Source organism: Panicum virgatum, chromosome 3N (assembly GCF_016808335.1).
Source record: "Panicum virgatum strain AP13 chromosome 3N, P.virgatum_v5, whole genome shotgun sequence".
In the NCBI taxonomy this organism is placed as follows: Eukaryota; Viridiplantae; Streptophyta; class Magnoliopsida; order Poales; family Poaceae; genus Panicum; species Panicum virgatum.
The window spans coordinates 15,979,951-15,993,998 of NC_053147.1; the positions used below are offsets into that span (position 1 = coordinate 15,979,951).

Here is a 14,048-nt window from a genome sequence, read left to right on the forward strand (position 1 = left end):
GAAGCAGTTTCAAATTCTTTGCTTGTTCAATATCACGGTCCATAAAGTTAATGGTATCGTCTGCATATTGAAGAATAGACAACCCGCCATCAATTAAATTCGGTACAACCCCTTTCACCTGATCAGCCTCACATAGGGGTGGTAATTGATCATGGCACTGATGATCTCTTCCCAATCCAATTTGACCATTATATATTTTTAGCTTAAAATAGTATATGATTAAAATCCGACCTTTAGATTATTTGGTCTAAATTTTAAAATCTTTTACCACCCCTGCCCATACCGCCGTGCATCATCATTCCCGACCTCATCGCGGCTCCAAAAGGATCCAACTTCCCATGACGGACATCAGCAAAGCTAACAAATCGCCGCTTTCAACGGGTCTGCCGTTGCTGTCGAGTTTTCTTTGGCTCCCAGTACGTTTTCTTCCTGGGAGTTGCTTTGCTGATTTGCTCCAATGCAGTGGCATCTGCAGATGATGAGCATTTTCAAGGTCGTGCAGATGATGAGCATCTCCTGTGTCACTGTGCGTTTTTCTCGCTTAGCACTTCCTCCCGGCTGGCCCCCAATCTGTTTATTCATTTATATAGTCTCGCAATGATCAAGAGATCAGTAGATCACACAAGAATGGGAATCCACACACCTCGTGTGTTACCCTGGAGGAACGCGACGCAAGGATCAAACTACTATCTGTTATCTGTCACTGTCAGAGTTAGAAACCAGTAAGGCTTGCACTCAGAGGCGTCCGGCCGCCCGGCCTCCTCTCCTATTCTTCACCTGTACTGCTGTACATATGCAAGCTCGGCATTCATGATACTCCATTTACATCTGCTCGACGGCTAAAAATCTTGTAATCTGGGGAGCAGTGCCGAAAGCAAAGGTTAGCTAAGGCACAACGATGACCTCCTTGTGATCGTTCGCTGGGTACATGGTTGATCCTTCGCTCTGCTCGTCGCCCAGGGTGGCTTCCGCTTGCCGCACCACGTAGCTCCACCGGTCCTGGAAGAGGTAGACGAACGCCATGGCCGCGACCTCCACAGTGAGGAGCACCGTCCACAGCCGCGCGCTCCGGCCGGTCCGCTCCTGGTACGTGTGCAGGCCGATGTAGACGTTGGCGACGCCGACGACGCAGATCCCGATGCCCAGGAGCCAGTGCGTCAGGTACCACGCGCTTCTGAACCTCATACCTCTGAAGAAATCAATCCACACGGCATGCTCGTTCAGCCATTGTCGCCTTGATCACAAGAAGCAACTAAATTCATATACGAGCTGCTCGATCTACCTGTCTGGCCTCAGGAAGCCGATGAGCGGCTGGAGCCAGATGAAGCCGTACAGCGCCAGCCCGATCCTCTGGTGAGTGTTGTTGAAGGCGTTCTCGAAGTTGCTTATCGACAGAACCGCCCCAGCTGTGGCAAGAACGACAGCAACAATCTGCAGTGACAGGGATCCGCATCTGAATATCAGGTGGTGCTGTGAGGAACTGAGCGGTTGCGAGAGATGGGAATAATTCATGCCGCTGACCTGGGAACCGACATGGCAGTAGAAGAGAAGCTTGACGCTCTTGGCGCTTTTGACAGTGCTGGAGGCTCTGATCAGCAGCACTCCTATCGGCATCAGGAAGCCAACTGAAGACCAGAGCAGGAAAGCATGGAGCTTGAGTTGCAACGAGAGTTTTGGTGTGAGCTGCAAGAGAAATTCAGGTTTCGCGGTCAGTAATACATCTTCTACTGCAATCAGATATTCAGCAGAATCAGGGAAATTTTACTAGTAGTTTGAGGGCATGGAAATTACCTCCAAAGGCTGGGCGATCTTGTAGCTTTGCTCTGAATTTGAATCACCCTGGGTTGGTGTGAGAAGCAAAAGAATCACACTCATACAACATGCAGATGCAAGGAGCAGTCTTTTTCTCTTGAACAGTAGCATTGCTGCTTGTCAATTCAGTATCTGCTAGGCAGAAATGGACACCAATATGTGTCCAGCAACAACTAAAATAGAGCTCCTGAACAGCTCCCAAAAAATCAAAACTAAAGCTGAAATGTTGTGCACATGCTAACAATGACAGAGGAGACAGAGCTTTCGCAATCCCCCTCACACCTCAACTCATTCCTTTCTTCCAAGCCCTTCCCGGCCTTTAAGTACCGGGATTACAAGAACAGCCGAAGGAACCTATCTGCACTGAATAATGGTAAAAAAAGAGACAAAAAGAACTGCAGAAACCGACGCCTAGGTCCGATTCCCCGCGCAATGCGGCAACGCCGAGGTCTTCCAAGATGACTTGCAGACGAATGAAAGAATCTAGTACCAAGGAATTCAAAGAACAAAATGCAATCGGTCTTGGAGAATAACTTGGAAGGGATGTGCAGCGAATGATTTGGATATGAGCACAGCAGCTGCTTTAGCCGCCGAGCAATTATATAGGGTGCTGGACTTTTGCGCTGCCAGGGATTGGAATGCAAATATGGAATCAGAGATAGATGAGTGCTCTTTAGCTCCTTTGAGCTTTGGGTATGGTTTGACAGCTCTGCGGTATGATGGTATGAAAGGGCGACTTTGTGGTGCTGCTGCAGGAAGCACCAAGATATTGTTGGCCGCTCCTGTATCAGCCGGCGTCCAGGGAAATTTTGCAAAAGCAGGCCTGAAAGTAGGGTATCAGCTGTTGAAGTTTGTAGGCAGGGTTCAAAAGAAAAAGTTTGTAGGAGAGGTGTCTAGCTAGGTCCAGTGTCTAAAAAAACCTTCTAGATCAGCACAGACAGGCGGCAAAGCGATCTGCTATGCGTCAGCGTCCTGCTTTTCTTCAGATACGGTCATGAGTCATGACAGTACTGCATAAGCAAATTGGTATGCTACATATCTACAAATGTAAACAAGAGATAAACGGTCATGAAATTAAATGAGGCCTGAATTTCTGGCAAAACATCACGTCTTCATAAGCCAGCTCATATTTGTTCTCGTCTCATGTGAACAACTAGCAAGAATACTAAGATTTCGTCATGATGGTTTGCACATTTCATCATGATGAAGGCATTGTAGGATTTGGTCACCACTGAAAAGCAACTAATGTAGTGTGATTATTATTACAGGATGCTGCCACGGCCTAATCTGCTTATGTTAAGCTCACACATTTGCAGCCGCAGTTGCAAACATTTTCATTTGCCCACGATGTCGTCGTAACGAGAACCCGGGATCTGAACCCGCGCGGTGGATCAGTTGGGATTGCTTGAACAGCAGGCGAATCCATGACGGGAGCTAGTGAGATCTCGGTCCAGAAGCGGGCGTGTGTCCTCCCGGCCGGTCACTACCCACCAACTCCATGCCTGCATGTTGGACGCCAATAATCTCTGTGCGTAGCGATGTGCAAGATGCCTCCCCTCGCCTACATGTCTGCTCGCAAGTAGCCATCACTTCTAAATTTTCATCTTTTTTCCCTTTTTCAGTGAAGTAGCCATCGCTTTAGCTCATGTGATTCTCACTGGAAAAGCAGGAATTGGGGGGGAGCAAAAGGGTTGGACAGGCTGACCAAGCTGAAGGATTTGCATGGCTTAGGACGATGATCTTCAAAGCTGAAAGGCAGTAGTAGTTGGTAATGGGAGGATCTGTTAACGAGTCCCTGTCAGTCACAGAAAGGGATGGTCAAGAGAGTTCCGCTGTTCCGTCGGAAAGCAAAGAACTTTGGCACCCTAATCGAGTGCCCAATCCAGCTTCTCTTGTTTTGTTGCCGTTGGATTTTGCGTAGCGTGTTCGAGGTTTCTCCTTGCAGAGTTATGCTACCTGCCTTAGGTGCCGGTGATTATACGGTATCCAGATTTGGAAACGAGATCCCTATATTTATATCTAGTATAGGCGAATTATTGGCTCTGAGATAACTGAAAGTCTGAAACTACTGAGACCACTACATGCAGTCTTATTGTAATGGCAGCCGACTGAACAGCTCAGCCTTTTCTCTTTAGTCTTTTCTCTGGATGAGATAGAGGGATGAGGGATCACGCTGCTCATATGTGCACTCGCACGCATGGCCACATGCTGGACCGAGCACAGCTCAGACTTCAGAGACTGGAGAGGAAAATGAATCCAGAAAGGACATGGATTTGGGTCGATGTGCTGCATTGTTTTCTGCAAGCGCACTCATTGGTGATGGGCCAGCGCGCACTCGAGTCCACCCCAATCGATTGAAAGAAAAAAGGAGATGGACTCGGGGCGACCCTGCGATCTCCAACCAAGCCGTGTGCCACTATTATCTGCTTCCCCTCTTCCAACTTTCTAATGGTACACTGGTACTGACCTGAAATCTACCCTTCGTCCCCCATCAGTAGTTCAGTACAGTATAGCAGCGCCTTCGTACTGACGAGTTGACATTTTCAGAGTTCAAAAGCCACGGCAAATGATCGTTTCACTGCAGGAAAAAGGACCACGCGCTGTCTCCTGCTTTTGGGCGCAAAACGTCGAGAGGCCTCTCATCTCGCCTACTTGTGCAGCACCATCTCGCCGCTGCTTCAGGATCACCATGACCATGACCTTTTTTGCTGCGAGTTCGTTACAGGAACGGAGTCGCTTGACCACATCACCGTAATCATGCCTGCAATCCGCTTTCCAGCAACCACCACTGGGTAGTTTTATCCACTGACAAAAGCCAGCGACGGATCGCCTGGATCTGCTTTCGCAAGCAGCCTGAAACCGAAACCACGGTTGGGCGCATCATCAGTGCACCCTGATTAGTGATTAGCCGATGAGCTTGGCTTTGGTTTGCTTTGCTTTCGGGTGGTTAGGTGATGCAGTGGCCCGACGTAGGTAGCAGCATCTCCATCTAGTGCGCTCGGCTGCCACGCACGTCCGCCGCTGATGTCGCGTTGATGGGGATGCAAACGTGTTCCACGTCCAAACGCGCATCATTTCAGGTCAGGCAGAAGCTCAACTGTGCTGCTCTGCCGGCAGCAGGCAGCATTAGCATGGCCTTGTTCCGGCAGGACCATGGTCGCTGGGAGCCTCGGACAAAGGGGATCATGGTGGCATCTGGTGAATAAGCGTCAGCTCTTCCCAGCAGGCGACCCTGAAATTCGCTCCTAAACGAGGCCTTATTACCGTCCAGGGAATGCACAAAATGGTCTCTAAGGGGCTAGCAAGTTTGCAGGAGTAAAATGCATGGCAAGCCACTCAACTTGCGCCGAATTCTCATCTTGATCACTTAACTTGCAAATGGTACACAGCGCTTCATCAAGATTGCATTCCTGTCCATCTGACTGATTCTGCCATCTGAAGGCGATGGCATGGAACTGGATTCATCTCGCTGCTGTTCTCGTACAGTGCTAGTGCCTTGTTCATCAATATTTCCAAATGGATGATAAGTCGTTGTATTCATATCAGGGAGTGTACAGAGATGGCAATGTCTCTCCTTGCTTCTCCAAAATGACATGCAATATTTGCTCTGTTGCCACCATCTCCCATGTTGAAAAAACTGTTTTCAGGTTAACCTTATTACAAGTTTGATAGCCAGTTGAGAATTTGGCGCAAGTTTAACGATGCGTCATGCATTTTACTCTTGTAGAATTGCGGTTCAAATCAAAATTTATGAAGGCCAAACAGAACATAACTGGAGTACAAACCAAGCACCGTTACCAAATACCAAACCATCGGGCAACTGGGCCGTTCAGAAAAGGATTGCAAAGACAATAAAATAAATGGCAGCAAGAGAAGGGTCAGAGTAAATAAGCAGTCTGCTGATAGTTAATTTGACCGAAATCAGGGGTTTGCAGAGCATCATTCAAATTCATAACTGGAAACATGGGAGTGCTCAATACACAGGGCACCAAAACTTCCACAGGCAAAATCTTTCCACTTTTGCGCGCTAAGACACATAACATAGGTAACATCCTGCTGAGACCTATCACATGAACAAGTTGGGCCTGGATGCCTTGAAAGTGGTCTTGAGCTTCCTGGTGGGTGGCCTCACCTTGCGGTACACAAGCGGGAACTTGATCTTGGAGTTGTGGAACTGCTTGGTGTTGTCCCTCTTGCACAGCTTGAAGTGCACTGTCGCCGTCTTGATGATCTGGATGCAGGGGGCCCTCACGCGATGACGGGAGGCCATCTCATTGTACATCTGCTCCACGGCACCATTCAGGGTGGTGTCACGATACTCCTTGTACATGTTATGGTAACCTGTCCTGCTCTGGTAGCGCAGCCAGATGCCATAGTTCTTGATTGTGGTTGGGTTGCGCTCAAAGATCTGAGAAACATCACACACATTTAGAAGCCTATATACGCTATATCGAGTATTATGAGAAAACTTGTACTAGAAGGCAGCAACATTTACGCATTCAAACTTTCCATTGACTCTAGATCAATCTATTTCCCTTTATGTGACCAGATAACTTCAGGATTGCAAGTCCATCCTCATCCAGCTCTATTACATCTATGTCTATCAAGGGCAGGCTAGCCAAAATGCCGCAAAGAAAAACTACTCAACAAATAACAAAATTGCTAACACAAAGCATTAGTGAATAATACTCAATCAGTATGTCCCAACTGTGTCTACCATTATGGTACCAGAATGCCATTCGTTGTTACAAAGTCTGGTCAACAGCGTTTATATGCATCACGAATAAGGACAGCACATCTTTCATACAGTGTTTCAAAGGCGTTGCCTAGGCATCTGGGCAGACCAAGCCACAAGACTACCACACATTTATACAGACTACCACACATTTATACAAAGTCTGGTCAACAGCGTTCATATGCATCGCGAATAAGGAAGGGCAACACATCTTTCATAGTGTTTTCAAGGCGTCACCCTAGGCTTCTGGGCAGACCAAGCTCGGCTTGGGCAACAGTTACGCATTATTGCCTAGGCGTACCCAGGTCGCCTCGTCGCCTTTAAACACTTGTTTCAGAGGCAGGAGTCACAGGACTTAGTTCACCAGCCTTAGAAACACAAACACAGAGATATCCCCGCAGGTTTTTGACATGCATTAGCAAGTTGGAAGCTAAGTCCTGCTAGAAATTGGAATACATGTAGTCCTTCAATTTACAGTACTTTTCAATTTTTACTTTGATACATCACTTACTAAAAACGTTTGTTGAAACTTAAAACAGCTTTGCAAACAATGTACGCTTAGATATATCACTTTTATGTTGCTTGAACGGTAATGCTCCAAGTCAAAAGTGACACGGAAATGCAATCAGAAGTATATGATATCACGACTTCAGAACAAACAGATCCACTAGTGCATGTGCATCATGTGTATATGATATCACAAAATTCAAGTAGAAGTATATGATATCACGACTTCAGAACAAACAGATCCACTAGTGCATGTGCATCATGTGTATATGATATCACAAAATTCAAGAACATCACCCACTCATTGTTCAAGTAATCCAATAGTAAGCCTAACCCCCACACGTTGAAAAATTCAAAACTCAATACAGAGCCCAAACCAACACCCAAGATTTCCGTACATTGAAACAAGGGTAATCTCAACAATTTCAAGATTTTTCGGCTCTTATTGACAGGCCTATATTATATTAAAACACTGTTCACTAGTAGTCAATAGGGATCACTTACACCTTTCATCTATTAACTTAGCCAATCAATTATGATGGAGGTATAAGGCAAAATTATTAGTTACACCAGCCAGGGAAGGCATCAACTTCACGACATAAGATTAGCAGTGCCAACACAATAGGAACACGAATCTACGCTGCATCCGCGATACTAAACCATTCGATGGACACCAGTACAAAATGTATATTCGAAGATGTGACCGAGTTGTACCTCGTTGATGGCGAGCATCTGGCCATTGCTCTTCTTCACCTTCTTGAGCTTCCTCAGGAAGTACCTGCGCAAAAACAAGCAGGACCCATCGTCAGAAACACGCACCGAAAAAGCAATCAGATAATCCTGGCACCGTGGCACGAGAGGGTACGGCACTGACCAGAACTTGGACTTGGCGCGAACCTCGTTGGTGGCCCAGAGCTTCATACGGTAGATCTTGGGGTGCTCATCGCCGGGGGTCGGCAGAGCGCGACCCACCACCTGGTACTGATGGAACTACTCTCGAAATAAACCACCAAAACAGCGATCAGCCACACCGGGAAGAGCAAAGACGCGGTGGGTCTAAGACTAGGAGGAGACGACGGCGCAGGAGAGAGGCTTACCCTGTGGGCGACCATTTCCGCGAGCTCGTGATGCCGGAGATGGGAGGCGGAAGGGACCCTAAACCTAAGCGGGGGAGATGGCGGCCGACGAGGGAGGAGAGAGGAGGCGGAGGAGTATTTATGTGTTGGGGCGAGGAACCCTAATGGGCCGTAGACTGTGGGCTTTATTTTGCTCACTTCAAAGGAGTGTGTGCGAGCCTGAGATATCCTGGGCCTAGTTAGGCCTTCTCTCTACTGAACGGGCCATCATTTGTTCTATTTTTTTTTTCCTAAGACGGTTGTCCTCCTGCTGCCGCAGCTTGGACGAAAACACCTTCAAAACCGCTCGGTGTAGAATGAACTTTCTCCAGGCGCCTTTTTTATTTTTATATTTTTCGAAAACATTTTTTACAGAAATATATTTCCAATATCACAATTTACAGTTTTGTACCCCTACCGCCCGGCAGGGGGGTGGCAGGGGGCCTGCCGCCCATTAGCGGGGCGGCAGGGACTTATATGTAAATTGAAAAAAAACCGCCCAATCCTGTATAAAAGGGTTTCCTTCCCCCTCCCCCCCTCATTTGCTTCCCACGACATCCAGAGAGCGGGAGGGAGAGAGGAGGGGAGAGAGTTGTAACGGCGAAGCCCTGCCGGATTTTGGATCGGAACCGCAGGTAATAAATATTTCTCAACTTTCTCAATCTAAATTTATTGTATGTTTAATTCTATAATTAGTGTATGCAGCAGTAATGATATTTTAACGATTTAGGTAATGTTTTTAATATAATTTAGGTAAAATTAAGATTAGTTTTTAGAAAAACCAATTAGGTTTACCAACAACTTTTGTGGTATTGATTAGTTGTTTAATACAAGAAAAAATTTCGAGAAATAGTCAGAAATTGTAGAAAATATTAGAAAAGTATATGAAACATTCAGATAAATTGTAGAAAATGCAGAAAAATTTAGAAAATGTTAGAAATATATATTTATAAAAATATATTGTAAAAATTGTAGGAAATGCACGAAAATGTTAGAAAAGTTTATGAAAATTTAAGATAAATTGTAGAAAAATGCAGAAAAATTATAGAAAATGCAGAAAACTTATATTTTTTTTGTGTTAGGTATGGCCAGAGATACGCCAGCTCTAATTGACGGAGTCATAGACTCGTCGCACCGGTCCTTTCTTGCTGTGGTTCAGCGCGTGAAACTTAACGTGCTGCGTCCACGTCCACCAGCGGAGTTTATTCCTGTTGAGCCACGATGGGTACCCAGGTGATATGTCGTCGGATTATGTTTTTAAAAATACGTTTGTTTCGTATACGTTTCGTACATAATGTACTTACATTTCATCGTTCTATTTTTCAGGTTGAGTGAGGCTGGTCTTCTTACTATAGGTCGTCTTGCTGAGAGTGGTTTAGTACAGCTGGACAGGTCTCTACTTACGGCTCTAGTTGATAGATGGAGGCCTGAGACAAACACCTTCCACCTCCCTTGTGGGGAGATGACACCGACCCTACAGGACGTTGCGATGCTGCTGGGTCTTCCTATCAGTGGGGATGCCGTAGGGCCTCGTGTCGTCCCGCCTACGTGGTTGGACGATCTAGAAGAGCGTTTTGCAAATATTGACATCGCGATTGATGTAGAAGAGCACCCAAAAGCAACAGGCCCTGCCAAGGCATGGATCCTCCAGTTCCAGGTACATACCTTGTTATGGAACGATTAATGTTAGAGTTATGCTTTTTGCTAGTGCAGTTATATATTTCTTGCAAATCCATCAAATGAGTACTGTCAATGATAGCATTTTACCCATGTTGTTCCATGCATTCTATTTAAATAATGAACTATATGTTAATCCATGCCAATTATTTGTCACCTATTTTAATTTGTAACTATACCAATAATTGATGGAAAATGTCATCTCACATTAATGAGTGCACCCAGGCCTTAATGAACTTATACTATTTGGAACGATGGAGTATAATAAAATGTTTTTTTGCAAAGATATTCATAGCATTTGAATTATTTGACATTCATACCAAGTTTTCTAAAGAAGGCCTCATCATTCATTTTTATCGTGTGGGAGCCCTACTCCGAGTTGGCTATAAACACTCGTGCACCGATCGGGATATCTTGGGTTTGCTTTCAGGACCAGGTCTTATGGATGACAACTACAGTGTTGGTGTACGACGTTTACATTGAGGCTCACTGCCCGGACAAAGTCAGGAGACAGTTCGGTCAAAGGCAATTGTATCCTGTGCCGTCAGCATTGGATCGGGTCGAACGTCATGACCACAGGTACCAATTCATTTACTATTTCAGTGACTATGCATTGTATAGTTAACTAATCATATTTGACTAAATTGTTTTCAATATTTAGTTTATCGAGGACTGGGCAACCCTTCTCCAACATGTGGGTGACAAGGGTGCAGCCTTGGGTCGATGGCTGGGACCAGGCAGAGGAGAACGTGGCGCTTGCGACCCCTGCACACACGGAGGCTTCGTACAGGGCGTACCTGAGCTGGTACCAGCCTCAGACTCATTGCCGCTTGATATATGCTGACATGCAACCACAGCCGCATGTTGCGACAGCACAGGATGGGTACGCACGACATAGGGACGAAGCATTAGCTGGGGCGGTGAGTCAAAGTTATCATCGCTTTTCAAATACTTTGGATTACAGTGTTAATGCCTTTTTTTCTTGCTTGCAGTTTGAAATGTGCAGGTTGATGGATGAAGCGTCCCCTCATAAGAGAAGACTTAAATGTGATACAAAACATCAGTCCTAGGAGGCTGATGCCACATTTATTACATCAGATGGTTCAAAACCTTACAAACCTTGGCGGACACTCGATACAGATGATAATAATAATTAACCAGGCTACGACATAACACCAGACCGCGAACCACATAGGGTCTACTACGGGCTCAGAGTACTGCGACAGCGGAGGCATCTCAACAGGGCCGGTTCCACAGGCAAGGTTGGGTGTAGAACGGTAACCCTACTCGGCGTCGTCTGGTACGAAGTCCGGGTCTTCTTCTGTAAAAAGTAAGAGTGGGGTGAGTACAAACGTACTCAGCAAGTCCAACCACACCCACGGAGGGGGTTATAACAGAATAATATGCATAGGTAAAACAAGGATAAGGTTACGGTTTAATTTGCAGAAAAACGGCATTTTATGCAGGGGTTTATTTTACGAAAAACCTTTTAGAAATCAGTTTTTGCAGTAACACAGAGTTCAGGTTTTAAAACTGCTACCGGACTCCCCGTCCGTCGTAGCACACGGCACAACTGCCGGAACCAATTCCAAAACAACTCACACCAGCCCATCCCAAAGAAACACTAGTTATGTGACCACACCATAACTCGCCCAATACCGTGGGCACGGACTCTTCGAATAGATTCTTAACTCTGCAGAGGTGTGCAACTTTACCCACAAGTAGGATACCACAACTCGAACACCGTCGTGTCGGTGTAGATCCCAACATAGCCATTACCCACCATAGCTAAGCCTGACTAGCCATCACGGGACGCACCAAGGGGTCATTGACCGTTCACTTAGGTATAACCGGGCTTAAGTCACTCGGGGCTTATCCCTTTTCCTTAGTCACCCGTTGCTCTCAGCTCTCCTGATGGCTATCACACCAACTAGTGGGATTTATGCTACGCCGTTGCCCATACAACGGTCGAGTGGTTTGCACGATAGTGGAGTCAGGTGAGATGACACACCAACTCGGTCCTTAGACACGACAAGATGGATATCTCCCTTCTTTGCCCAGCCACACAGGCATAAGCACACCAATCGGCAAATCACACAGAAATGCCGTCCATCCCGTCCATACTCATCTTTCGAAATCCACATTTTATCCCTTCCCACACGCACACATTTTCTTTATCAAATAAATCATATTATGAGTAAAGTCCTGAGCGTTCTAATATCGATTAACGTCCAAGCAAAATCAGACATTAATCTAGTTGGTCAAGGAATGGTCATCACAAGTCAAGGGGTGGCTATCCAACCGTGTTTTCATGCAAGTAAAACATATGCAACTTTATAAAACAGGCCATTGGGTTGTGTTTATAAAAACTAGGACAGAAACATGCATCAAAGGATGGGATTGAACTTGCCGTCTTCAAAGCCTTCGGGGAAGTCCTGTCCTTCGGGCTCGGGGTCGCGGATCGGGTCCTCGTTCACCTGCTCACAGCACTGCTCGTCAACGGGTTCTCCTTCGTTCACTCCGTGGTCTACAGCGCACACAAACAAACATTCAATCAAAACAAAGATTTGTCATCGAGCTCGAAACGGGAACACATGAAATATAGGGCATAGATTGTTATTTTCGAATGGTTTCTGAATGGTATGGCCGAAACTGAGTTAGGAGAGGCGGGGTAAAATTTTAGGTTAAACCGGGGTCGTTAGGCACATAAAATGATAGGTCAGGGGAGCGTTTAGGCCCTAAACAGGGGTTCAGGGACCTAATTGTAATTAAGATTAAGTAGGCAGGGGCTTGGTTTATATTTTAGAAGTTTCTTGGGTTAATCTGAAAGGGTTAGGGGCTTAGTTGTAATTAACTTTATATGGTGGGGGTTTATTTTGGGAATATAACAAAAGAAGGGGTTTTAATTGAAAAAGGCTTTAAATGGGTGGGGTTTCTTTAGTGAATATAGAAAAGTGGAGGGGGTTCCTGGCAAAAATGCCAGTCCTCTTCCTCCCCCGCGCTGGGAAAACAGGGGAGGGGTAGGGGCGCGCCGGCGGCGGCCGATTCGGCCGCCCTGGGCCTCGACGGCGGCCCGGGGTAGAGGGGAAAGGAGGTGAGGGCCCTGCGGGGTTGATCCCTGGCCTCACCTGGTGCCGGGACGGCGCTCAGAGGCGGGGCGACGCGGGCCGGCGGCGGCGGCGCTACTGAAGCGGGGCGGCGGCGCTAGCGCTGGGGAGGGGAGGCGGTGGTGGCCAGGGAGGTTTGAGTGCGATGGTGTGGCGCCGGTGGGGAGGTTTTTATAGCCGTGGAGAGGCGGTGGCGGCTTGGCGGGATGCGGCGGAGGCCGGCGGCCGAAATAATGGCGGTGGGGGCCGGCGTCAACGGCGGTCGGGCTCGGCGAGGCGACGTGACACCTCAGGCAGGCGGCGACCGCTGCAGGCGTCACTGTGCCGAGGTCGCCGCCGCCTGTACGGCGTCAACGGTGGTCGTGGCGGTGAGCGCGCGCACGGGATAGGAGGCAGGGTGTGGCGTGTGCGGGCGCTCTGGTCGCGGCGCGGCCGCGTGCGCGTGGTGTGGGCGCGCTCGGGCAGGCGTGGTGAGCGGGCACGCGTGGCGAGCGGCGCTCAGGGCCGGGCGTGCGGAGCAGGGCGCGCTGGTGGCGCGTCCGCGTGCGTGCGCGTGCGCGTGCGCACGACGTCGCGGCGGCGCCAAAGCGGCTCGGGTGCAGCAGGGCGCAGGCGAGCGGGTCCGGGTGGCGGGGCGCGCGTCGCGGCGGGCGCGGGGCGGGCACGGCCGGGGCGCGCGCGGCTGTGGCGCTGCCCTGCAGCGCGAGTGCGTGCGGCGGGGGTGGCGCACGGGAGCAGAGAGGGAGGGGGCCGAGCGCACGGGGTAGGAGGAGGGAGAGAGAGAAAAGAAAAAAAAAGAAAATGGGAAAAAGAAAAGAAAAAGAGAGAGGGGAAGGGCGGGATTCGTGCCGACGCGATGCGGCCCCGGCCGGCCACGCGCGGCGGTCGCGCGTGCTCGGCGGGATTCGCGGCGCGGTCTACGGCCGGTCGGCCACGCGTGCGTCGCGCGGAGAGGGGGAAAGGGACAACGGTGTTCGGGACAGAGAAATGATCTCGGGATTTGGCGTCTAGGGTTCATGGTTTGGAGGGGAAGTCGAGCTCAACGACGAAGCAAAATTTTAGCGCACGATTTATTTTGGGTAATTTTCGGGATGT

General features: G+C 48.2%; 2 protein-coding genes across 2 annotated transcripts; both read right to left on the reverse strand.

Moving 5' to 3' along the window:
- Positions 1–559: 559 nt before the first annotated feature.
- Positions 560–2,548, reverse strand: LOC120664631 (cytochrome b561 domain-containing protein At2g30890-like). The gene is made up of 4 exons (XM_039943910.1): positions 1,792–2,548; positions 1,522–1,683; positions 1,283–1,431; positions 560–1,189 (listed from the first exon to the last, which is right to left on the reverse strand). Exons 1-4 carry the CDS (start codon positions 1,921–1,923, stop codon positions 886–888), a joined length of 747 nt encoding a protein of 248 aa, XP_039799844.1. The 5' UTR covers positions 1,924–2,548; the 3' UTR covers positions 560–885.
- A 3,144-nt stretch (positions 2,549–5,692) lies between these two features.
- LOC120664633 (60S ribosomal protein L18a-like) lies at positions 5,693–8,308 on the reverse strand. The gene is made up of 4 exons (XM_039943911.1): positions 8,152–8,308; positions 7,929–8,044; positions 7,769–7,832; positions 5,693–6,220 (listed from the first exon to the last, which is right to left on the reverse strand). Exons 1-4 carry the CDS (start codon positions 8,164–8,166, stop codon positions 5,879–5,881), a joined length of 537 nt encoding a protein of 178 aa, XP_039799845.1. The 5' UTR covers positions 8,167–8,308; the 3' UTR covers positions 5,693–5,878.
- Between the last annotated feature and the right edge of the window lie 5,740 nt (positions 8,309–14,048).

Excerpts from the sequence above, each read along its gene's own strand:
- LOC120664633 (XM_039943911.1), bottom strand. Across the intron at positions 7,833-7,928 it reads CGCGCCAAGTCCAAGTTCTG|GTACTTCCTGAGGAAGCTCA; the intron begins GTCAGTGCCGTA and ends GTTTTTGCGCAG. Across the intron at positions 6,221-7,768 it reads AGATGCTCGCCATCAACGAG|ATCTTTGAGCGCAACCCAAC; the intron begins GTACAACTCGGT and ends GATGTTTCTCAG.
- LOC120664631 (XM_039943910.1), bottom strand. The coding sequence starts at position 1,923 with ATGCTACTGTTCAAGAGAAAAAGACTGCTCCTTGCATCTGCATGTTGT. Across the intron at positions 1,684-1,791 it reads AGATCGCCCAGCCTTTGGAG|CTCACACCAAAACTCTCGTT; the intron begins GTAATTTCCATG and ends TTTCTCTTGCAG. Across the intron at positions 1,432-1,521 it reads ACTGCCATGTCGGTTCCCAG|ATTGTTGCTGTCGTTCTTGC; the intron begins GTCAGCGGCATG and ends CTGTCACTGCAG.